Source organism: Carcharhinus amblyrhynchos, unplaced genomic scaffold (genome assembly GCF_965287045.1).
Source record: "Carcharhinus amblyrhynchos unplaced genomic scaffold, sCarAmb.v2.hapA scaffold_797, whole genome shotgun sequence".
NCBI lineage: Eukaryota > Metazoa > Chordata > Chondrichthyes > Carcharhiniformes > Carcharhinidae > Carcharhinus > Carcharhinus amblyrhynchos.
In genome coordinates this window covers 33,754-58,334 of record NW_027650537.1, presented here as the reverse complement: position 1 = coordinate 58,334, position 24,581 = coordinate 33,754, and the positions used below count along the sequence as shown (strand labels likewise).

General features: G+C 53.7%; 1 protein-coding gene across 1 annotated transcript in view; it reads left to right on the top strand.

The window, feature by feature from the left end:
- Positions 1-275: 275 nt before the first annotated feature.
- The window catches only part of LOC145340134 (OTU domain-containing protein 7B-like), a 52,162-nt gene continuing 27,856 nt past the window's right edge, over positions 276-24,581 (top strand). The window contains 3 exon segments of the mRNA XM_080184562.1: positions 276-342; positions 19,860-19,968; positions 21,473-21,677. Of these exon segments, the coding sequence (XP_080040688.1) occupies positions 21,593-21,677 (85 nt within the window). The 5' untranslated portion in view covers positions 276-342; positions 19,860-19,968; positions 21,473-21,592.

The following is a 24,581-nucleotide window of genomic DNA, read 5'->3' as shown; positions in this document are numbered from 1 at the left end:
GCTCTGTGCAGCCTGTTCTATCTAATCTCCACTCTGTTTCACTTTTATCACTTCAATCTGTGCAGGAAAAACAAGTTTGAAAGGGATTGAGTGTTTATGCTCCACACTGGCTTATTAACTGTATGAGAACAGGGCCAGTGACTTACCACATCCTCAGCATCCCCAAAGATTAACAACTCTGCGATTGAACATTACCGAGTGGGCGCTCGATCTCACTCCTGGATTCCACACAACACCCCAGCTAAATGCTTTCACACTGAACTCTCCCTGCCTAGGCGGACAGACCGAATGGGGTGTCAGGCACTCCAACAGCACAGAGACTACAGATAGAATCACAGGGAGGTTAGTACAGTATGTCAGCAAAGTTATTAAATCACACTGCATCCCCAAACCTGTTAAAAGACACCCAGATATAACACTGGGGTGCAGTACTGGTGGGAACGGGTCTGTCGCTGTATAACACTGGGGTACAGTACTGGTGGGAACGGGTCTGTCGCTGTATAACACTGGGGTACAGTACTGGTGGGGTACGGGTCTGTCACTGTATAACACTGGGGTACAGTACTGGTGGGAACGGGTCTGTCGCTGTATAACACTGGGGTACAGTACTGGTGGGGTACGGGTCTGTCGCTGTATAACACTGGGGTACAGTACTGGTGGGAACGGGTCTGTCGCTGTATAACACTGGGGTACAGTACTGGTGGGGGACGGGTCTGTCGCTGTATAACACTGGGGTACAGTACTGGTGGGAACGGGTCTGTCGCTGTATAACACTGGGGTACAGTACTGGTGGGAATGGGTCTGTCGCTGTATAACACTGGGGTACAGTACTGGTGGGGTACGGGTCTGTCGCTGTATAACACTGGGGTACAGTACTGGTGGGAACGGGTCTGTCGCTGTATAACACTGGGGTACAGTACTGGTGGGGGACGGGTCTGTCGCTGTATAACACTGGGGTACAGTACTGGTGGGGGACGGGTCTGTCGCTGTATAACACTGGGGTACAGTACTGGTGGGAACGGGTCTGTCGCTGTATAACACTGGGGTGCAGTATTCGTGGGGATTTTCTGTGCATTCTAAGCCAATGTTTTTGTCCGTCCCTGGTGACTGTGGAGGTGAGGGGTCGTGCCTGGTGGGGTGAGGGTTTGCTGATGACCCACTTTTTCCCCTCTCTTTCCACTTGCTGGAGGCTGAAATTGAGCTTCTCTGATCACTGGTTCCTCACAGTGCTTCTGGGCGATTGTGCAGAGAAACACCTCCTCCTAGCACTCCCTCATCCCCATCTACCTTCAGCACAGACACCTCCTGTTGAGTTGATCTTCCACCCTGTGAGAGGGACATTCTGTCTGTTAAACATGGGCGGTTTGAGTGTCGATGTTTGCCTGAGGCGTTGGTTAGTGTGTGATGTCTGGTGCAGGAGTTCATGTCTGAAGGTCTGTTGACATTGTGCAGTGTGAATGGCTGCACGCTCGCTTGCTCTCTCTCTGTCTCTCACTCTCACCCCACACTTGTCTTGGCCTCCCTGGTGTTTGTGCATGACTGTGACCCCACTGGTATTGTCTCATGCCCAACCTGAGTGTGGGTGTTTGACTTATTTTAAACCTCTCCCCTTTGCAGCCGTGGTTTTATTTTGAGCTGGGCTGTATTTCCTGCTGTTTCTCACAGTCTCCTGAGCTGTTTGGGTTAGTACGCCCTGTGGTATGTGCTGACAGGCTGTCCCCCACATTCAGCCAGCCTCGCTGTGACTCATTGCTCCGTGTTGTGAAGCTGCTTCTTTGGGCAGTGCGGTTAGTGGTGAGTGTAAACCTGTCCAGCAGCCTGGTGTGGCAGGGTCAGGTGATATTTAACCGACCAGTCCCGTCAGGCTAGAGCCTGCTTGGTGTGACCATACCCCCCTCTGTCAGGGCAGCAAGCTGTATACACACACACACACACACACACACACACACACACACACCCCGGCTTCACTGGGCAAGACTACAACGCACTGCTCTGTCGCTGAGCGTGCAGACACCATCTTCCTGGGACCGTGTGTAGCACTGTGTAGAGAGACCATCTCTCTCTCTCTCACCCTACTCCCTGCCCCACTTCCCCGCTGCCTCCTCCTCCCCCCACCGTCGTGCTCAGTAAGCCCCGACTGAGGGAGGGAGGGGTGTACCTACAGCCCCGACTGGGGGAGGGGGGGTGTACGTACAGCCCCGACTGTGTTTGGGGGGGGGGGCGTACCTACAGCCCCGACTGTGTTGGGGGGGGCGGGGTGTACCTACAGCCCCGACTGTGTTGGGGGGGGCGGGGTGTACCTACAGCCCCGACTGTGTTGGGGGGGGCGGGGTGTACCTACAGCCCCGACTGTGTTGGGGGGGGGGGTGTACCTACAGCCCCGACTGTGTTGGGGGGGGGGTGTACCTACAGCCCCGACTGTGTGGGGGGGGGGGTGTACCTACAGCCCCGACTGTTGGTGGGGGGGGGGGAGGTGTACCTACAGCCCCGACTGTTGGTGGGGGGGGGCTGTACCTACAGCCCCGACTGTTGGTGGGGGGGGGGGGGTGTACCTACAGCCCCGACTGTTGGGGGGGAGGGGTGTACCTACAGCCCCGACTGTTGGTGGGGGTGGGGGGGGGGGGTGTACCTACAGCCCCGACTGTTGGTGGGGGTGGGGGGGGGTGTACCTACAGCCCCGACTGTTGGGGGGGAGGGGTGTACCTACAGCCCCGACTGTTGGTGGGGGTGGGGGGGGGTGTACCTACAGCCCCGACTGTTGGGGGGGAGGGGTGTACCTACAGCCCCGACTGTTGGGGGGGAGGGGTGTACCTACAGCCCCGACTGTTGGTGGGGGTGGGGGGGGGGTGTACCTACAGCCCCGACTGTTGGTGGGGGGGGGTGTACCTACAGCCCCGACTGTTGGTGGGGGAGGGGGGGGTGTACCTACAGCCCCGACTGTGTTGGGGGGGAGGGGTGTACCTACAGCCCCGACTGTGTTGGGGGGGGGTGTACCTACAGCCCCGACTGTTGGGGGGGAGGGGTGTACCTACAGCCCCGACTGTTGGTGGGGGTGGGGGGGGGGTTGTACCTACAGCCCCGACTGTTGGTGGGGGTGGGGGGGGGGGTTGTACCTACAGCCCCGACTGTGTTGAGGGGGGGGTGTACCTACAGCCCCGACTGTTGGTGGGGGGGGAGGGGTGTACCTACAGCCCCAACTGTGTGGGGGGGGGTGTACCTACAGCCCCGACTGTTGGTGGGGGAGGGAGGGGTGTACCTACAGCCCCGACTGTTGGTGGGGGAGGGAGGGGTGTACCTACAGCCCCGACTGTTGGTGGGGGAGGGAGGGGTGTACCTACAGCCCCGACTGTTGGTGGGGGAGGGAGGGGTGTACCTACAGCCCCGACTGTTGGTGGGGGAGGGAGGGGTGTACCTACAGCCCCGACTGTTGGTGGGGGAGGGAGGGGTGTACCTACAGCCCCGACTGTTGGTGGGGGAGGGAGGGGTGTACCTACAGCCCCGACTGTTGGTGGGGGGGGAGGGGTGTACCTACAGCCCCGACTGTGCCTGTTCAAGTGTAGCTCAGCACCACCACCTTTTGGACAATTAGGGATGGTTAATAAATGCTAACCTTACCAGTGCTGCTCACCGCCCATCAATGAATGAACATACTTGTCCAGGTGTGTCGGCAACGCTGAAACTGACCACTTGTACCTGAGAGCAATCAGAGTGGGCCATTTGGCCCCTCGAACTTGTTCTATCATTCAGTAAGATCATTGCTGGTCTTACATTCCCACAGCCTCCTGCACTAGCCCCGTGTGCCTTCACGTTTTTAACATGTGATAATTTATCATCCCAGCTTTGAGCGTGTCTGAGACTCCACTGCTTCCGGGGTGGAGAATTCCTTCAACGTTCACCACCCACAGAGTGAAGAAATTCCCCTCCTCCACCTCGGCCCTTAGTATCCGACTCTTTGTTCTCAGACTGTGTGCCCTTGTTCACAGCTCACAATGATTCACAGTTTCATACTTTGTAGAAACTCTGCCAGTGTGCTCTGTATACCAAAGTCCAGGTCGTTAACACCCATCAGGCAAAGGAATTGGGGCAGGACGGTGACACAGTGGGTTAGCACTGCTGCCTCACAGTGCCAGGGACCCGGGTTCGATTCCCAGCAGCACGGTGACACAGTGGGTTAGCACTGCTGTCTCACAGCGCCAGGGACCCAGGTTCGATTCCCAGCAGCACGGTGACACAGTGGGTTAGCACTGCTGTCTCACAGCGCCAGGGACCCGGGTTCGATTCCCAGCAGCACGGTGACACAGTGGGTTAGCACTGCTGTCTCACAGCGCCAGGGACCCGGGTTCGATTCCCAGCAGCACGGTGACACAGTGAGTTAGCACTGCTGTCTCACAGCGCCAGGGACCCGGGTTCGATTCCCAGCAGCACGGTGACACAGTGGGTTAGCACTGCTGTCTCACAGCGCCAGGGACCCGGGTTCGATTCCCAGCAGCACGGTGACACAGTGGGTTAGCACTGCTGTCTCACAGCGCCAGGGACCCGGGTTCGATTCCCAGCAGCACGGTGACACAGTGGGTTAGCACTGCTGTCTCTCAGCGCCAGGGACCCGGGTTCGATTCCCAGCAGCACGGTGACACAGTGGGTTAGCACTGCTGTCTCACAGCGCCAGGGACCCGGGTTCGATTCCCAGCAGCACGGTGACACAGTGGGTTAGCACTGCTGTCTCACAGTGCCAGGGACCCGGGTTTGATTCCCAGCAGCACGGTGACACAGTGGGTTAGCACTGCTGCCTCACAGCGCCAGGGACCCGGGTTCGATTCCCGGCCATAGCAACACAGAAGATAGGACCAGGAGGAGGCCGTTCAGCCCTTTGAGCCTGCTCTGCCGTTCATTACGATCGTGGCTAATCCTGCTTTCTCCCCGTAACCTTTTATCTCGTTCGCCCCAAGGGCTATTTCCAGCTATACATCTCTACGTGGGTTTCCTCCCACAACCCAAAGATGTGTGGGTTAGGTGGTTTGGCCATACTAAATTGACTCTAGTGCCTGGGGGATTAGGGTAAATATGTGGGGTTACAGCCATTGGATAGGATTGTTTTCAGTGTGGGCTCGATGGGCCAAATGGCCACCTTGTGCACTGTAGGGTTTCTATAAATACTGACCACTGGGGAATTGCACTACAAACCTTTCTCCAGCTTGGAAAAAACACCTATTAACCTGTCCTGTCTGCTTCCTGTTGCTGTGTTTAGTTAAAGTATCAAGTCTATTTATTTATTATAGAGTCAGAGAGATTACAGCATGTAAACAGGCCCTTCGGCCCAACTTGTCCATGCCGCATTTTTTAAACCCTGAAACTAATCCCAATTGTCTGCATTTGGCCCATTTCGCTCTATACCCATCTTACCCATGTAACTGTCTAAAAGCTTTTTAAAGAACAAACTTGTACCCACCTCTACTATAATCTCTGGTAGCTCGTTCCAGACACTCACCACCCTCTGTGAAAAAATTGCCTCTCTGGACCCTTCTGTATCTCTCCCCTCTCACCTTAAACCGATGCCCTCTAGTTTTAGACTCCCCTACTTTTGAAGAAAGGTATTGACTATCTAGCTGATCTAGTCTCAAGTAAGGCTTACGTTAACACTGCAATGAAGTTACTGTGAAATTCCCATAGTTGCTACACTCCACCTGTTTGGGTCAATGCACCCTAACCAGCACTTCTTTCACACTGTGGGAGGAAACCCACGCAGACATGGATAGGATGTGTAAACTCCAGCAAATGAGTTAAACATGGTTTCCCCTGAAGGAATCCACACTTCAGTTCAGCTGCATTTGTCTCTGGCACTGTTAATTTTGTACCGAGTACTGAATTGAAACGGACTGCCCTGATGTTTTGTAGCTTATCTACACCCTTTTTTTGAATAAGGGTGAAATGTGTGTAATTCTCCAGCCCCCTGGTACCAGCCCTGAGCCCAGGCAAGCCTCAGCAAATCCTGATTGGGATCCACTCAGGGAGATAGATGGATATATTCACTCCCATACGGCCGACAGGCTGTGTCCTCTGTGCTGCCAACACGAAGAGTCGTTGCTTCAGACACTTTGAGGGTGAATATCGATGTGACTTACTGCTGTCTCATGTATTGGGACACAGTGAACAGTATTGTTTCTTGCATGCCCCACAGACAAAGCATAATGTTCATAAAGTACGTGGGGGAGAAGGAAAGGAGTGGGTGCAGAATGTAGCCATGCAGGCATAGCTAGGGTGTAGAAAAAGATCAACTTAATGCGAGATAGGTCCATTCAAAAATCTGACGGCAGCAGGGAAGAAACTGTTCTCGAGTCGGTCGGTATGTGATCTCAGATTTTTAGTATCTTTTTCCCGAAGAGAGAATGTCTGGGGTGCCTGGGGTCCTTGATTATACTGGCTGCTTTTCCCGAGGCAGCAGGAAGTGTAGACAGAGTCAGTGGATGGGGGGCCAGTTTCAGTAGGAGCTCCCTGCTTACGGGCTCAGTACTCCCAGACAGACAGAGCTCCCTGCATACTGTAACTGAGTACTCACAGAGAGACAGAGCTCCCTGCTTACTGTAACTCAGTACTCCCAGACAGACAGAGCTCCCTGCTCACTGTAACTCAGTACTCCCAGAGACACAGAGCTCCCTGCTTACTGTAACTCAGTACTCCCAGAGAGAGACAGAGCTCCCTGCTTACTGTAACTCAGTACTCCCAGACAGACAGAGCTCCCTGCTTACTGTAACTCAGTACTCACAGAGACACAGAGCTCCCTGCTTACTGTAACTCAGTACTCCCAGAGACACAGAGCCCCCTGCTTACTGTAACTCAGTACTCCCAGACAGACAGAGCTCCCTGCTTACTGTAACTCAGTACTCCCAGACAGACAGAGCTCCCTGCTTACTGTAACTCAGTACTCCCAGAGAGACAGAGCTCCCTGCTTACTGTAACTCAGTACTCCCAGAGACACAGAGCTCCCTGCTTACGGGCTCAGTGCTCCCAGAGAGGCAGAGCTCCCTGCTTACTGTAACTCAGTACTCCCAGAGAGACACAGCTCCCTGCTTACTGTAACTCAGTACTCCCAGAGAGACACAGCTCCCTGCTTACTGTAACTCAGTACTCCCAGAGAGACACAGCTCCCTGCTTACTGTAACTCAGTACTCCCAGAGAGACACAGCTCCCTGCTTACTGTAACTCAGTACTCCCAGAGAGACACAGCTCCCTGCTTACTGTAACTCAGTACTCCCAGAGAGACACAGCTCCCTGCTTACTGTAACTCAGTACTCCCAGAGAGACACAGCTCCCTGCTTACTGTAACTCAGTACTCCCAGAGAGACAGAGCTCCCTGCTTACTGTAACTCAGTACTCCCAGAGAGACAGAGCTCCCTGCTTACTGTAACTCAGTACTCCCAGAGAGACAGAGCTCTCTGCTTACTGTAACTCAGTACTCCCAGAGAGACAGAGCTCCCTGCTTACTGCAACTCAGTACTCCCAGAATGAGAGAGTGGGGCATGCCCTGTAATGTTTTTTACTGGGTCTTTTTAACCAGCTGTGAAGGGGGAATGTTGATGAGATGAATTGGGTGTGAGTGCCTGAGTGCTCTCGGCTAGCTGAGAACGTGAGGGCCACCATCTCGTGTTTACAGTGTCTGTCAGGCTTCAGGTAGCTGGGAATGTTTCTAACTGAGTGTACTGATTGCAGGCCAGTGATTAACACAGTGAGATGCTTTTCCTTCAACACCGTTGCTGATTCCTCACTCAGCAAGCAGAGCTTTCTACATTCCAGCATGCCAGTGCAAGTGATATTCCCTGCTGATATGTAGCTGTGTAAAACATCAGTGTATCTGGATCAGATCAGTGTCTCCGTATCTAGTTAGGAGTGGCACAGTGGTTAGCACTGCTGCCCCACAGTGCCAGGAACCCGGGTTCGATTCCCAGCAGCACAGTGACACAGTGGGTTAACACTGCTGCCTCACAGCGCCAGGGACCCGGGTTCAATTCCCAGCAGCACGGTGACACAGTGGGTTAGCACTGCTGTCTCACAGCGCCAGGGACCCGGGTTCGATTCCCAGCAGCACGGTGACACAGTGGGTTAGCACTGCTGTCTCTCAGCGCCAGGGACCCGGGTTCGATTCCCAGCAGCATGGTGACACAGTGGGTTAGCACTGCTGTCTCACAGCGCTAGGGACCCGGGTTCGATTACCAGCAGCACGGTGACACAGTGGGTTAGCGCTGCTGCCTCACAGCGCCAGGGACCCGGGTTCGATTCCCAGCAGCACGGTGATACAGTGGGTTAGCACTGCTGCCTCACAGTGCCAGGGACCCGGGTTCGATTCCCAGCAGCACGGTGATACAGTGGGTTAGCACTGCTGCCTCACAGCGCCAGGGACCTGGGTGCGATTCCCCGGCAGCACGGTGACACAGTGGGTTAGCATTGCTGTCTCACAGCGCCAGGGACCCGGGTTCGATTCCCAGCAGCACGGTGACACAGTGGGTTAGCACTGCTGCCTCACAGCGCCAGGGACCCGGGTTCGATTCCCAGCAGCACGGTGACACAGTGGGTTAGCACTGCTGTCTCACAGCGCCAGGGACCCGGGTTCGATTCCCAGCAGCACGGTGACACAGTGGGTTAGCACTGCTGCCTCACAGCGCCAGGGACCTGGGTTCGATTCCCAGCAGCACGGTGACACAGTGGGTTAGCACTGCTGTCTCACAGCGCCAGGGACCCGGGTTCGATTCCCAGCAGCACGGTGACACAGTGGGTTAGCACTGCTGCCTCACAGCGCCAGGGACCCGGGTTCGATTCCCAGCAGCACGGTGACACAGTGGGTTAGCACTGCTGTCTCACAGCGCCAGGGACCCGGGTTCGATTCCCAGCAGCACGGTGACACAGTGGGTTAGCACTGCTGTCTCACAGTGCCAGGGACCCGGGTTCGATTCCCAGCAGCACAGTGACACAGTGGGTTAGCACTGCTGCCTCACAGTGCCAGGGACCCGGGTTCGATTCCCAGCAGCACGGTGACACAGTGGGTTAGCACTGCTGTCTCACAGTGCCAGGGACCCGGGTTCGATTCCCAGCAGCACAGTGACACAGTGGGTTAGCACTGCTGTCTCACAGCACCAGGGACCCGGGTTCGATTCCCAGCAGCACGGTGACACAGTGGGTTAGCACTGCTGTCTCACAGTGCCAGGGACCCGGGTTCGATTCCCAGCAGCACAGTGACACAGTGGGTTAGCACTGCTGTCTCACAGTGCCAGGGACCCGGGTTCGATTCCCCGGCAGCACGGTGACACAGTGGGTTAGCACTGCTGTCTCACAGCGCCAGGGACCCGGGTTCGATTCCCAGCAGCACGGTGACACAGTGGGTTAGCACTGCTGTCTCACAGCGCCAGGAACTTGGGTTCAATTCCCAGCAGCACGGTGACACAGTGGGTTAGCACTGCTGTCTCACAGCGCCAGGAACTTGGGTTCAATTCCCAGCCTTGGGCCACCATCTGTGTGGAGTCTGCACATTCTGCCTGTGTCTGCGTGGGTTCCTCCGGGTGCTCTGATTTTGAAAGACGTGCTGGTTAGGGTGCATTGGCCGTGCTAAATTGCTCCTTAGTATCAGAGGGATTGACAGGATAAATGTGTGGTGTTGCAGGGATAGGTCTCCGGTGGAATTGCTGTTGGTGCAGGCTTTAATGGGCCAAATGGCCTCCTGTACTGTCGGGATTCTCTGCTAACTTAACAAGCGATCCAGACTCTGCTCCCCACCACTCTCCATGCAAAAGAAAACTTGCGTTTAGGTAGTTGGTACAAAATTCTCACATTTATGCTGTCACATAGACAGGGAAGCCAAAAATTTACAATTTACTGAGATGGTTTGGAGTTGGGGACCAAGTGTAGTGTGTCAAAATTCGCAGATGACACTAGGATTGGAGGAAGAGCAAAGTGTTCAGAGGACACTAAGTCTGCAAAGGGATATAGATAATCTAAGTGAGTGGATGAGGGTCTGGCAGATGGAGTACAATGTTGGTAAATGTGAGGTCATCCATTTTGGTAGGAATAACAGCAAAATGGACTATTACTTAAACTGTAAAAAAATAGCAGCATGCTGCTGTGCAGAGGGTCCTGGGTGTCCTTGTGCAAGAATTACAAGGAGTTGGTTTGCAGTTCCAGCAGGTAATGAAGAAGGCAAATGGAATTTTGTCCTTCAGTGCTAGAAGGATGGAGTTTAAAAACAGTGAGGTTATGTTGCAGCTGTATAAGGTGCTGGTGAGGCCACACCTAGAGTACTTACTTGAGAAAGGATATACTGGCAGTGGAGGGGGTATAGAGGAGATTCACGAGGTTGATTCTGAAGTTGAGAGAGTTGGCTTTTGAGACTGAGTAGACTGGGGCTATACTCTTTGGAATTCAGAAGAATGAGGGGACCTTATAGAATCACATAAGATTATGAAGGGAATAGATAAGATAGAATCAGGGAAGTTGGCTCCACTGACGAGTGAAACTAGAACATGGGGCACAGCCTCAAAATAAGGGGGAGCAGATTTAGGACTGAGTTGAGGAGGAACTTCTTCACACAGTGGGTTGTGAATCTGTGGAATTCCCTGCCCAGTTGAGGCTCCCTCATTGCATGTTTTTAAGACAAGGATAGATAGATTTTTGAACAGTAAAGCAATTAAGGGGAGCAGGCAGGTAAGTGGAGCTGAGTCCACAAAAATATCAGCCATGATCTTATTGAATGGCGGAGCAGGCTCGAGGGGCCAGGTGGCCCACTCCTGCTCCTGGTTCTTGCGTTATGTTCAGTCTCTGCTATCATTCAGCGTGGTCAGGGCAGATCTGTTTGATTTCATGTTGCAGTCTATCCCCCAGATTCTTTCATTCCCATCGTTAACCAAGATCTGATCAATCTCTGAAAGTTTACAATTTATCGAGCGTCAATTGATGCTTGCAGAAGAGAGTTCCAAACCTCTCGCAAAGTTTGTGTGACGGTATCTTCCCTAATTTCACGCCTGACAGATCTTCCTCTCATTTCCCTGGCCTGTCCCCTTCCTCCTAGACTCTCCAAGCTGCAGTAATCATTCCTCCTCCTCCTGACCCCCTCTGTTAAAACTCAAATCTATTTTGACTATCAGAGGGTATAGATCAGTTGGAGACTTGGGCGGAGAGATGGCAGATGGAGTTTAATCCAGACAAATGTGAGGTAATGCATTTTGGAAGGTCAAATACAGATAAGAAATACACAGTAAATGGCGGAACTCTTAAGAGTATTAATAGGCAGAGGGATCTGGGCGTACAGGTACACAGGTCACTGAAAGTGGCAATGCAGGTGGAGAAGGTAGTCAAGAAGGCATACGGCAATGCTTGCCTTCATCAGCCGGGGCACTGAGTTTAAAAATTGACAAGTCATGTTGCAGCTTTATAAACCTTAATTAGGCCACACTTGGAATATAGTGTTCAATTCTGGTTGCCACACTACCAGAAGGATGTGGAGGCTTTGGAGAGGGTATAGAAAAGATTTACCAGGATGTTGCCTGGTATAGAGGGCATTAGCTATGAGGAGTAGTTGGAGAAACTTGGTTCTCACTGGAATGATGGAGGTTGAGGGGAGACCTGACAGAAGTCTCCAAGATTATGAGAGACATGGACAGAGTGGATAGTCAGAAGCTTTTCCCCAGGGTGGAAGAGTCAATTACTAGGGGGCACAGGTTTAAGGTGTGAGGGGTAAGGTTTAAAGGAGATGTACGAGGCAGGTTTTTTACACAGAGGGTGGTGGGTGCCTGGAACTCATTGCCGGGGGAGGGAGTGGAAGCGGATACGATGGTGAGTTTTAAGGGGCATCTGGACAAATCCATGAATAGGATGGGAATAGAGGGATTTGGTCCCCGGAAGGGTAGGGGGTTTTAGTTTAGTCGGGCAGCATGGTCGGTGCAGGCTTGGAGGGGCCGAAGGGCCTGTTCCTGTGCTGGAATTTTCTTCTTTGTTCTATTCCAATTTGATTTGTTATTGTCACATGTATTGGGATGCAGTGAAAAGTATTGTTTTTTGCACGCTATATAGACAAAGCATACCATTCATAGAGTGCAGAGGGGAAAAGGAGAGGGTGCAGAATGTGGTGTTACAGTCACAGCTAGTGTTTAGAGAAAGATCAGCTCAAAATATGATAGGTCCGTAAGTCTGGCAGCAGAGAAGGAGCTGTTCTGTCGAGCCAGTCGATATGTGACCTCAGACAATTGCACCTTTTCCCTGACGGAAGAAGGTGGAAGAGAGAATGTCCGGGGTGCGTGGGGTCCTTAATTATGTTGGCTGCTTTAACCCACACAGACACGGCGAGAATGTGCAAACTCCACACAGACAGTGACTCAAACCAGGAATCAAACCCGGGTCCCTGGTGCTGTGAGACAGCAGTGCTAACCCACTGTGTCACCGTGCTGCCCCCCGGGAATCGAACCCGGGTCCCTGGCGCTGTGAGACAGCAGTGCTAACCCACTGTGTCACCGTGCTGCTGGGAATCGAACCCGGGTCCCTGGCACTGTGGGACAGCAGTGCTAACCCACTGTGTCACCGTGCTGCTGGGAATCGAACCCGGGTCCCTGGCGCTGTGAGACAGCAGTGCTAACCCACTGTGTCACCGTGCTGCTGGGAATCGAACCCGGGTCCCTGGCGCTGTGAGACAGCAGTGCTAACCCACTGTGTCACCGTGCTGCTGGGAATCGAACCCGGGTCCCTGGCGCTGTGAGACAGCAGTGCTAACCCACTGTGTCACCGTGCTGCTGGGAATCGAACCCGGGTCCCTGGCGCTGTGAGACAGCAGTGCTAACCCACTGTGTCACCGTGCTGCTGGGAATCGAACCCGGGTCCCTGGCGCTGTGAGACAGCAGTGCTAACCCACTGTGTCACCGTGCTGCCCCCCCGGGAATCGAACCCGGGTCCCTGGCGCTGTGAGACAGCAGTGCTAACCCACTGTGTCACCGTGCTGCCCCCCCGGGAATCGAACCCGGGTCCCTGGCGCTGTGAGACAGCAGTGCTAACCCACTGTGTCACCGTGCCCCCCAGCAATCGAACCCTGGTGCTGTGAGATAGCAGTGCTAACCCACTGTGTCACCGTGCCCCCCAGGAATCGAACCCTGGCGCTGTGAGACAGCAGTGCTAACCCACTGTGTCACTGTGCCCCCCAGGAATCGAACCCTGGCGCAGTGAGACAGCAGTGCTAACCCACTGTGTCACCGTGCCCCCCAGGAATCGAACCCTGGCGCTGTGAGATAGCAGTGCTAACCCACTGTGTCACCGTGCCCCCCAGCAATCGAACCCTGGTGCTGTGAGATAGCAGTGCTAACCCACTGTGTCACCTTGTGCTTTCTCGCAATCTTGGTCAACCTTCTGAATGCCAAGAGACACAACCCTCGTTTGTGTTGTTATCGTCCTGGACCCCAGAGAGGATTCTGTTAACTGTATTCTGTACTTCCCCTCTCCAAGAACAATATATCCTTCACCCTATTCCCAGTTTTCATATCTCCCAATATTGTGTGATTCCCTGAATAAAAGCTCCCACTCCCCGTGAGAGAGCAGGGGCCAGGGACCCTCTCTGGTTAGAGCAACTCCGCTGGTTAGAGTAATTGGAAGAGTCAAAAGGTTAGATGGAGGGAAGCTCTTCCTTCTGGGAGGCAGAGACCCTAAACTAACACGTCTGGATCTGCACCAGGGCACCTGGTCCAGGGCTATGGGTCAGGTACAGGAAGGTGGGAATAGAAAGGGCACCTTGCGGGGGGGGGGGTCCTTGTGCTGACATGTTCAAGATGGGCTGAATGGCCTTCTCCTGTGCTATCACTTTTCTGTGGAACTCTGATGGAACCAGCTGGAGTACTGTGTGCAGTTTTGTTCGCCGTACTTACGCAAGGATATTTTGGCCTTGGAGGGAGTGCAGAGGAGGTTCTCTAGGCTGATACCGGAGTTGAGGGGGTTGAGCTATGAGGAGAGGCTGAATAAACTAGGCTTGTACTCGTTAGAGTTTAGAAGAATGAGGGGAGATCTCATTGAGACGTATAAGATGATGAATGGGATGGATAGGATAGAGGTGGAAAGGCTCTTCCCGCTCAGAAAGGACAGTAGGACTAGGGGGCACAGCCTCAAGATAAAGGGGGGGGGGGGGGGCGCAGTTTAGAACGGAGTTGAGGAGGAACTTCTTCATACAAAGGGTGGTGAATCTCTGGAATTCTCTGCCCGTTGAAGTGGTGGAGGCTGCCTCACTAAATATTTTTAAGACGCGGGTTGATGGGTTTTTGATAAGAGAGGGGATTAAGGGTTATGGGGAGAGGGCAGGAAAGTGGAACTGAGCCACGACAGATCAGCCATGATCTTATTGAATGGTGGGGCAGGCTCGAAGGGCTAGATGGCCTACTCCTGCTCCTATTTCTTATGTTCTTAAATGTCGAAGCAGGCAAGGGCTGCTGTTCCTGCCATCCTGAGGAGGGGAGTAGGCTACACTGTGCTGCCTCCATGGTTGAATATGCTGCCTGTGTTCACTGCCTGGGCTGAAGTCAGGCGTCTCTGGGCCAGTCTCGACTGCTGTTAGCTTTCTGACTGTGAGCAGGGACGGGTGTCCAGGGAGGAGGAGGAGGCTGGGTTCAGTATCTGTAACTCGCTTTGCTATTGTGCAGACACATCAGGAGCATTAAATATTTAACCAGCAACACTAGACCAACAGGATGAATGAGAGGATCGAGAGAAATCTACTAGGGCCGCTTCCCTGAAAGGACAGGTGAGGTGTGGGGGCAGGGGGACTGAAACAGACAGGGTTTTAAACATTTATCCCCAGCTGGTTCCTTAGCTACACCGTCAGGGTGGTCTGGGGGTGAGGGAAGTGGGAGTGGTGGGTACTGACACACAGGGATGAGTGTATATGTGTGTATTGAGCACCTGAGGGTGGCCAGGCAGGCTGAGAGACTGGTTAATAAAGCAGACGGCATCCTGGGCTTTACCAATAGGGGTGTAGAGCATAAGAGCTGGGAGGTAGTTTTAAAACCAGCTGTCGTGGTCAGTGAACTCACAGTCAAAGCTGATAAGATGGCTGCCACAAATCACGTGACTTTCAGCACTCGGACTGCAGGGACTCTAATTGGCCGGTTACCTCATGGCTAGAGCATGGTGCTAATGATGCCAAGGTTTGACCCCCTTCGGGCCATTCACTTTTCTGGGTGACACAGTGGGTTAGCACTGTTGCCTTACACGCCAGGGACCCAGGTTCGATTCCCAGCAGCGTGGTAACACAGTGGGTTAGCACTGCTGTCTCACAGCGCCAGGGACCCGGGTTCAATTCCCAGCAGCACGGTGACACAGTGGGTTAGCACTGCTGCCTCACAGCGCCAGGGACCCGGGTTCGATTCCCAGCAGCACGGTGACACAGTGGGTTAGCACTGCTGCCTCACACGCCAGGGACCCAGGTTCGATTCCCAGCAGCGTGGTAACACAGTGGGTTAGCACTGCTGTCTCACAGCGCCAGGGACCCGGGTTCGATTCCCAGCAGCACGGTAACACAGTGGGTTAGCACTGCTGTCTCACAGCGCCAGGGACCCGGGTTCGATTCCCAGCAGCATGGTAACACAGTGGGTTAGCACTGCTGTCTCACAGCGCCAGGGACCCGGGTTCGATTCCCAGCAGCGTGGTAACACAGTGGGTTAGCACTGCTGCCACACAGTGCCAGGGACCCGGGTTCGATTCCCAGCAGCACGGTAGCACAGTGGGTTAGCACTGCTGTCTCACAGCGCCAGGGACCCGGGTTCGATTCCCAGCAGCATGGTAGCACAGTGGGTTAGCACTGCTGCCTCACAGCGCCAGGGACCCGGGTTCGATTCCCAGCAGCACGGTGACACAGTGGGTTAGCACTGCTGCCTCACAGCGCCAGGGACCCGGGTTCGATTCCCAGCAGCACGGTAACACAGTGGGTTAGCACTGCTGCCTCACAGCGCCAGGGACCCGGGTTCGATTCCCAGCAGCACAGTGACACAGTGGGTTAGCACTGCTGTCTCACAGCGCCAGGGACCCAGGTTTGATTCCCAGCAGCATGGTGACACAGTGGGTTAGCACTGCTGTCTCACAGCACCAGGGACCCGGGTTCGATTCCCAGCAGCACGGTAGCACAGTGGGTTAGCACTGCTGTCTCACAGCGCCAGGGACCCAGGTTTGATTCCCAGCAGCATGGTGACACAGTGGGTTAGCGCTGCTGTCTCACAGCACCAGGGACCCGGGTTCGATTCCCAGCAGCACGGTAGCACAGTGGGTTAGCACTGCTGTCTCACAGCGCCAGGGACCCGGGTTCGATTCCCAGTAGCACAGTGGGTTAGCACTGCTGTCTCACAGTGCCAGGGACCCAGGTTCGATTCCCAGCAGCACGGTAGCACAGTGGGTTAGCACTGCTGTCTCACAGCACCAGGGACCCAGGTTCGATTCCCAGCAGCACGGTAGCACAGTGGGTTAGCACTGATGTTTCACAGCGCCAGGGACCCGGGTTCGATTCCCAGCAGCACGGTGACACAGTGGGTTAGCATTGCTGTCTCACAGCGCCAGGGACCCGGGTTCGATTCCCAGCAGCACGGTGACACAGCGGGTTAGCACTTCTGCCTCACAGCGCCAGGGACCCAGGTTCGATTCCCGGGGGCACGGTGATACAGTGGGTTAGCACTGCTGTCTCACAGCGCTAGGGACCCGGGTTCAATTCCAGCCTCGGGTCACTGTCTGACCCACCCCTGGGGCGAATACTGCTGACCCTGGGGTTAGAGGGTGACACAGTGATTGGCAGTGCTGCCTCACAGCACCAGGGACCTGGGTTCAATTCCTGGCCTTGAGCTACTGTCTGTGTGGAGTCTGCACATTCTCCCCATGCCTGCGTGGGTTTCCTCCTATCTGAAAGACGTGTAGGTTGGGTGGATTGGCCGTGCTAATTTGCCCTTTACTGTCAGGGGGATGAGCTAGGTAAACGTGGGGTTACAGGGGTTAGAGCCTGAGTGGGATTGTTGTTGGTGCAGACTCGATGGGCTGAATGGCCTCCTTCTGCAGTGTAGAGATTCTATGATTCTAGAGAGAGAATCAGGTTTCTGGTGAATGCCTGATCAGATATGGAGATAGGTGATGGTACCTTGTGTGGAATTCAGACCCTTTCATTGATAAAGGCTGGGCCAACACATAAAAGCCATGGAGATTACAGCCTGCTATCTCTGTGTTTCATACTGGGTAACAGATGGGTCGATATCAACTTCCATTATAACCTTCCCCAACCAAACAAGGGCCTGAGAATTGTTGGACATGTGATCAAAGATTTCTGGGAAAGCACCCTTACCCGGAGACCCAGGGGATTATCAGCCAATCTGGAACTATCTGAAAGACATCAACAAGTGCTTAACCTGCTCCACGTTCACCTGCCAACCAACCTCTTGGCTATTTGACAGCCAGAAATCCTCGCAAGCTGCTATGAAACTCCCCTTTCTAAGATCCCCACAATCAACTTTCAATCATCAAAACCCTTCAAGAAGCCACGAGCCTGCCATGTGAGAGAGAGAAAATGATAAACCTTACACTGAACCAGCTGCAATCTGGAAACAGACTATTTCTGTCTGGATTGAAACTTTGATTTGATTTATTATCATCACATGTATTAACATGCAGTGAAAAGTATTGTCTCTCGCGTGCTATACAGACAAAGCATACCATTCATAGAGAAGAAAAGGAGAGGGTGCAGAATGTAGTGTTACAGTCATAGCGAGGGTGTAGAGAAAGATCAACTTAATATTTGATTTATTATCGTCACGTGTATCGGGATACAGTGAAAAGTATTGTTTCTTGCACGCTGTACAGACAGCATACCACTCATAAAGTACAGAGGGGTTAAGGAAAGGAGAGGGTGCAGAATGTAGCATTGCAGTTACAGGTAGGGTGTAGAGAAAGATCAACTTAATGCAAGATACGTCCATTTAAAAGTCTGACAGCAGCAGGGAAGAAGCTGTTCTGGAGTCAGTTTTCACGACCTCAGACTTTTGTATCTTTTTCCCAGCAGAAGGAGGTGGAAGAGAGAATGTCTGGGGTGCGTGGGGTCCCTGATGTTATGTGTGTGTGTTTGTGTGTGTGTGTGTGTGTGTGTGTTGGCACTTGCTTGTTTGCATAATTCTGGGTGAGTGTGTTTGTGAATAAATTATTTTGAAACTCATACAAGCTTACTACTGAATTATTTGATATGAATATACATTCCAAGGGAAAGAAAAGAAACAGCTTTGCATCCAAAACAAACTGATTGTGGACAGGAAGAGAGCAGTTACACTGATTGCAGTGTCCCTGACACGATATGAACCATCAGTACAGCCTTGGCTGGAGTATTGTGCTGGGTGACATGGTGGCACAGTGGTTAGTGATGGTGCCTCACGGCTCCAGGGACCCAGGTTTGATTCCCGGCTTGGATCACTGTCCATATGGAGTCTGCACGTTCTCCCCTGTGTCTGTGGGTTTCCTCCCACAGTCCAAAGATGTGCAGGTTAGGTTGATTGGCCATGCTAAATTGCCCCTTAGTATCGTGGGGACTAGGAGGGTAAATATGTGGGGTTATGAGGTAGGACCTGAGCGAGATTGTTGTCAGTGCAGGCTCAATGGGCTGAATGGCCTCCTTCTGCACGATAGATTCTACGATCAACACCGTATCCAGTTGCACAGTGAGTGGTGAGGGTCTAGATTCTGACGGAAGCTGGGTTAAAGGAGAGTTTAATCTGGATTGTCATCATTCTGGGGGTTACAATCGACCCAAAACTCAAGTGGACTCGCCACAAAAACAGTGGCTCCAAGAGCAGGTCAGAGACTGGGAATCCTGCGGTGAGTAACCCACCTCCTGACTCCCCAAAGCCTGTCCACCATCTACAAGGACACAAGTCAGGAGTGTGATGGGACACTCCCCACTTGCCTGGATGGGTGCAGCTCCAACAACACTCAAGAAGCTCAATGCCATCCAGGAGAAAGCAGCCTGCTTGATTGGCACCACATCCACAAACCCTCCACCACCGATGCTCAGTAGCAGCAGTGTGTACCATCTACAAGATGCACTGCAGCAATTCACCAAAGACCCTTAGCACCTTCCAAACTCACCACCGCTTCCATCTAGGACAAGGGCAGCAGATATCTGGGGAACACCACCACCTGCAGGTTCCTCTCCAAGTCACTCACCATCCTGACTTGGAAATATAATCGGCTGTTCCTTCACAGTCGCTGGGTCAAAATCCTGGAATTCCCTCCCACAGCACGTGGACTGCAGCGATTCAAGAAGGCAGCTCATCACCACCTTCTCAAGGGACAACTAGGGATGGGCAATAAATGCTGGCCCAGCCAGCGACGCCCATGTCCCACAAATGAATCAAAAGAAGCTAATATGATGGTGGTACCCGTCATGTGGCTGAGCCAGGTGGTGAGGGGGTATGAATCTACTGCCCACCTGACAGAAGCTGGGGAGTTTGGGCAGCATCAGCTCCAGTAGAGGCCATTTTGCACCCTGCTGGTGTCTAAGGAGCTGTATCACTGAGTCTGTAATGCTCCCATTAGCTGGAGTGAGGGGGGAGTAATTACTGCTGACTGATCAGGGTGGGGGGGTGGATACGGGGGGGCGGTATCAGTCACAGTGTACCTGCCCTTGAAGCCTGTGTTCCATTAGCCATTTCCTCCCAGCTGGAGGACGGTGTCGAGGGGCTTGATATCTGTATCTTGAGTCAGTTTTCACGACCTCAGACTTTTGTATCTTTTTCCCAACAGAAGGAGGTGGAAGAGAGAATGTCTGGGATGCGTGAGTGTTTGCAGTGATATCTCTGTGGGGAAGGATTATACCTTTGGTTCTTGCTTTGAAACAGGGCATGGTGTAAAGTGATTTCCTGGAAGGAGGTGAGATGATGTCCCCCTAGTGCCCTGTGGAGACCAGTCCCTGACCGACCGTGTGGATTAATCCCTCCCTTTATCATGGTAGGTGAACTTGACTTTCTACCTCCACTGGCAATGAGCTGGGGAGTTCTGTATGCAAGAAGGAAAGGAGAGGGTGCAGAATATAGTGTTACAGTCATAGCTAGGGTGTAGAGAAAGATCAACTTAATACCAGGTAAATCCATTCAAAAGTCTGACAGCAGCAGGGAAGAAGCTGTTCCTGAGTCGGTTGGTACATGACCTCAGGCTTTTGTATCTTTTTACCAACAGAAGAAGGTGGAAGAGAGAATGTCCGGGGTGTGGGGGGGGGTCCTTAATTATGCTGGCTGTTTTTCCCGAGGCAGCGGGAAGTGTAGACAGAGTCAGTGGATGGGAGGCTGATTTGTGTGATGGATTGGGCTACATTCACAACCCTTTCGTTCCTTGTGGTCTTGGGCAGAGCAGGAGCCCATACCAAGCTGTGATACAACCAGAAAGAATGCATTGTTTGTTTATTTATTGATTTGTCACAAGCCGGCTTACATTAACACTGCAATGAAGTTACTGTGAAAATCCCCTAGTAGCCACACTCTGGCGCCTGTTTGGGTACACTAAGGAAGAATTTAGCACGGCCAATGCACCCTAACCAGCACGTCTTTCAGACTGTGGGAGGAAACCGGAGCACCGAGAGGAAACCCACGCAGACACGGGGAGAACGTGCAGACTCCACACAGGCATTGACCCAAGCCAGGAATCGAACCCGGGTCCCTGGCGCTGTGAGACAGCAGGGCTAACCCACTGTGTCACCGTGCTGCTGGGAATCGAACCCGGGTCCCTGGCGCTGTGAGACAGCAGTGCTAACCCACTGTGTCACCGTGCTGCTGGGAATCGAACCCGGGTCCCTGACGCTGTGAGACAGCAGTGCTAACCCACTGTGTCACCGTGCTGCTGGGAATCGAACCCAGGTCCCTGACGCTGTGAGACAGCAGTGCTAATCCACTGTGTCACCGTACTATCTGTATAAGTTGGTGAGAGTCGTAGCAGACATACGAAATTTCCTTAGCCCCTTGAGACTGGGGAGTGATACAAATATCCCTCTACATAGCCCCTTTCCCCATCCTTACACCCCACTCTCTGGTCGGGGTCCCACCCTCTCCCTACGTCCCCTATTCCTGGCCTGGCCAGTGCTCAGCTTCTGTTCCCAGCTCAGTTTTCCGTTTGGATTTCCCACCGGACACTGGGATTTTAACTCGATTATCCCACAATGGACTCCAGACCTTCCCTGGTGGCTGTCGCTGCTTCAGCCGTCAGTGGAAGGATCCGGAAATCTTGCAGCGGTTCAGTGTTGTGCTTAGCCTTCAGGCCCGGGAGGGACTGGCAGAGCCTCAACCAGCCTGTGTAGCTATTCGACTGAGTGGGGCATCACGTTCTGTAGCAGGGCCTGCTGGGAAAGGAAGCAGGAACCAGGGTTTGCTGAAACTCTGAGCATTCGGAAAAGCTGTACAGCTTTGGCAGGGAATTCCGGTTGTGTGCCCGGCTCACTCTGATCTTTCTGTCTGACTTACAGTGATCCAAAGCAGAGAAGGTCCCATGGGAACTCCTTGTGTCTCTACCATCCATGCAGGACTGACCTGTGACCTGGCTGCATGTCCAACTGGCCAATGAGGAGCTACCAGTTCATGATCACATGACTGTCGACATGGATACCGTCCTGTCAGACTTTGTCCGCTCGACGGGTGCGGAACCTGGGCTGGCTCGTGACCTGCTGGAAGGTGAGAATGTCCGAGGTGTGGCATGGCCACCAGGCTGCTCTGTCCATGGAGGCTTAGGCTGAGGATGTACATTGCCGGGCTATCAGTGCATACTGTTCACTAAACCCAAACTAGATAACTCAGTGTCAATCCCAAACTAAACCCACTGTCCCGCTCTATCCCCACTGCCCTGTATTAATCCCACTGCCCCGTGTCAATCCCAACCTAAACCCACTGTCCCGCTCTGTCCCCACTGCCCTGTATTAACCCCACTGCCCCGTGTCAATCCCAACCTAAACCCACTGTCCCGCTCTATCCCCACTGCCCTGTATTAATCCCACTGCCCCGTGTCAATCCCAACCTAAACCCACTGTCCCGCTCTGTCCCCACTGCCCCGTGTCAATCCCAAACTAAACCCACTGTCCCGCTCTATCCCCACTGCCCTGTATTAATCCCACTGCCCCGTGTCAATCCCAACCTAAACCCACTGTCCCGCTCTGTCCCCACTGCCCCGTGTCAATCCCAAACTAAACCCACTGTCCCGCTCTATCCCCACTGCCCTGTATTAATCCCACTGCCCCGTGTCAATCCCAACCTAAACCCACTGTCCCGCTCTATCCCCACTGCCCTGTATTAATCCCACTGCCCCGTGTCAATCCCAACCTAAACCCACTGTCCCGCTCTATCCCCACTGCCCTGTATTAATCCCACTGCCCCGTGTCAATCCCAACCTAAACCCACTGTCCTGCTCTATCCCCACTGCCCTGTATTAATCCCACTGCCCCGTATCAATCCCAACCTAAACCCACTGTCCCGCTCTATCCCCACTGCCCTGTATTAATCCCACTGCCCCGTGTCAATCCCAACCTAAACCCACTGTCCCGCTCTATCCCCACTGCCCTGTATTAATCCCACTGCCCCGTGTCAATCCCAACCTAAACCCACTGTCCTGCTCTATCCCCACTGCCCTGTATTAATCCCACTGCCCCGTGTCAATCCCAACCTAAACCCACTGTCCCGCTCTATCCCCACTGCCCTGTATTAATCCCACTGCCCCGTGTCAATCCCAACCTAAACCCACTGTCCCGCTCTATCCCCACTGCCCCGTGTCAATCCCAACCTAAACCCACTGTCCCGCTCTATCCCCACTGCCCCGTGTCAATCCCAACCTAAACCCACTGTCCCGCTCTATCCCCACTGCCCTGTATTAACCCCACTGCCCCGTGTCAATCCCAACCTAAACCCACTGTCCCGCTCTATCCCCACTGCCCTGTATTAATCCCACTGCCCCGTGTCAATCCCAAACTAAACCCACTGTCCCGCTCTATCCCCACTGCCCTGTATTAATCCCACTGCCCCGTGTCAATCCCAACCTAAACCCACTGTCCCGCTCTATCCCCACTGTCCTGCTCTATCCCCACTGCCCCGTGTCAATCCCAACCTAAACCCACTGTCCCGCTCTATCCCCACTGCCCTGTATTAATCCCACTGCCCCGTGTCAATCCCAACCTAAACCCACTGTCCCGCTCTATCCCCACTGCCCTGTATTAACCCCACTGCCCCGTGTCAATCCCAACCTAAACCCACTGTCCTGCTCTATCCCCACTGCCCCGTGTCAATCCCAACCTAAACCCACTGTCCTGCTCTATCCCCACTGCCCCGTGTCAATCCCAAACTAAACCCACTGTCCCGCTCTATCCCCATTGCCCTGTATTAATCCCACTGCCCTGTGTCAATCCCAACCTAAACCCACTGTCCCGCTCTATCCCCATTGCCCTGTATTAATCCCACTGCCCCGTGTCAATCCCAAACTAAACCCACTGTCCCGCTCTATCCCCACTGCCCTGTATTAATCCCACTGCCCCGTGTCAATCCCAACCTAAACCCACTGTCCTGCTCTATCCCCACTGCCCCGTGTCAATCCCAACCTAAACCCACTGTCCCGCTCTATCCCCTCTGCCCTGTATTAATCCCACTGCCCCGTGTCAATCCCAACCTAAACCCACTGTCCTGCTCTATCCCCACTGCCCTGTATTAATCCCACTGCCCCGTGTCAATCCCAACCTAAACCCACTGTCCCGCTCTATCCCCTCTGCCCTGTATTAATCCCACTGCCCCGTGTCAATCCCAAACTAAACCCACTGTCCCGCTCTATCCCCACTGCCCTGTATTAATCCCACTGCCCCGTGTCAATCCCAACCTAAACCCACTGTCCTGCTCTATCCCCACTGCCCCGTGTCAATCCCAAACTAAACCCACTGTCCCGCTCTATCCCCACTGCCCTGTATTAATCCCACTGCCCCGTGTCAATCCCAAACTAAACCCACTGTCCCGCTCTATCCCCACTGCCCTGTATTAATCCCACTGCCCCGTGTCAATCCCAACCTAAACCCACTGTCTTGCTCTATCCCCACTGCCCTGTATTAATCCCACTGCCCTGTGTCAATCCCAACCTAAACCCACTGTCCCGCTCTATCCCCTCTGCCCTGTATTAATCCCACTGCCCCGTGTCAATCCCAACCTAAACCCACTGTCCTGCTCTATCCCCACTGCCCCGTGTCAATCCCAACCTAAACCCACTGTCTTGCTCTATCCCCACTGCCCTGTATTAATCCCACTGCCCCGTGTCAATCCCAAACTAAACCCACTGTCCCGCTCTATCCCCTCTGCCCTGTATTAACCCCACTGCCCCGTGTCAATCCCAACCTAAACCCACTGTCTGGCTCTATCCCCACTGCCCTGTATTAATCCCACTGCCCTGTGTCAATCCCAACCTAAACCCACTGTCCCGCTCTATCCCCACTGCCCTGTATTAATCCCACTGCCCCGTGTCAATCCCAACCTAAACCCACTGTCCCGCTCTATACCCACTGTCCCGCTCTATCCCCACTGCCCTGTATTAATCCCACTGCCCCGTGTCAATCC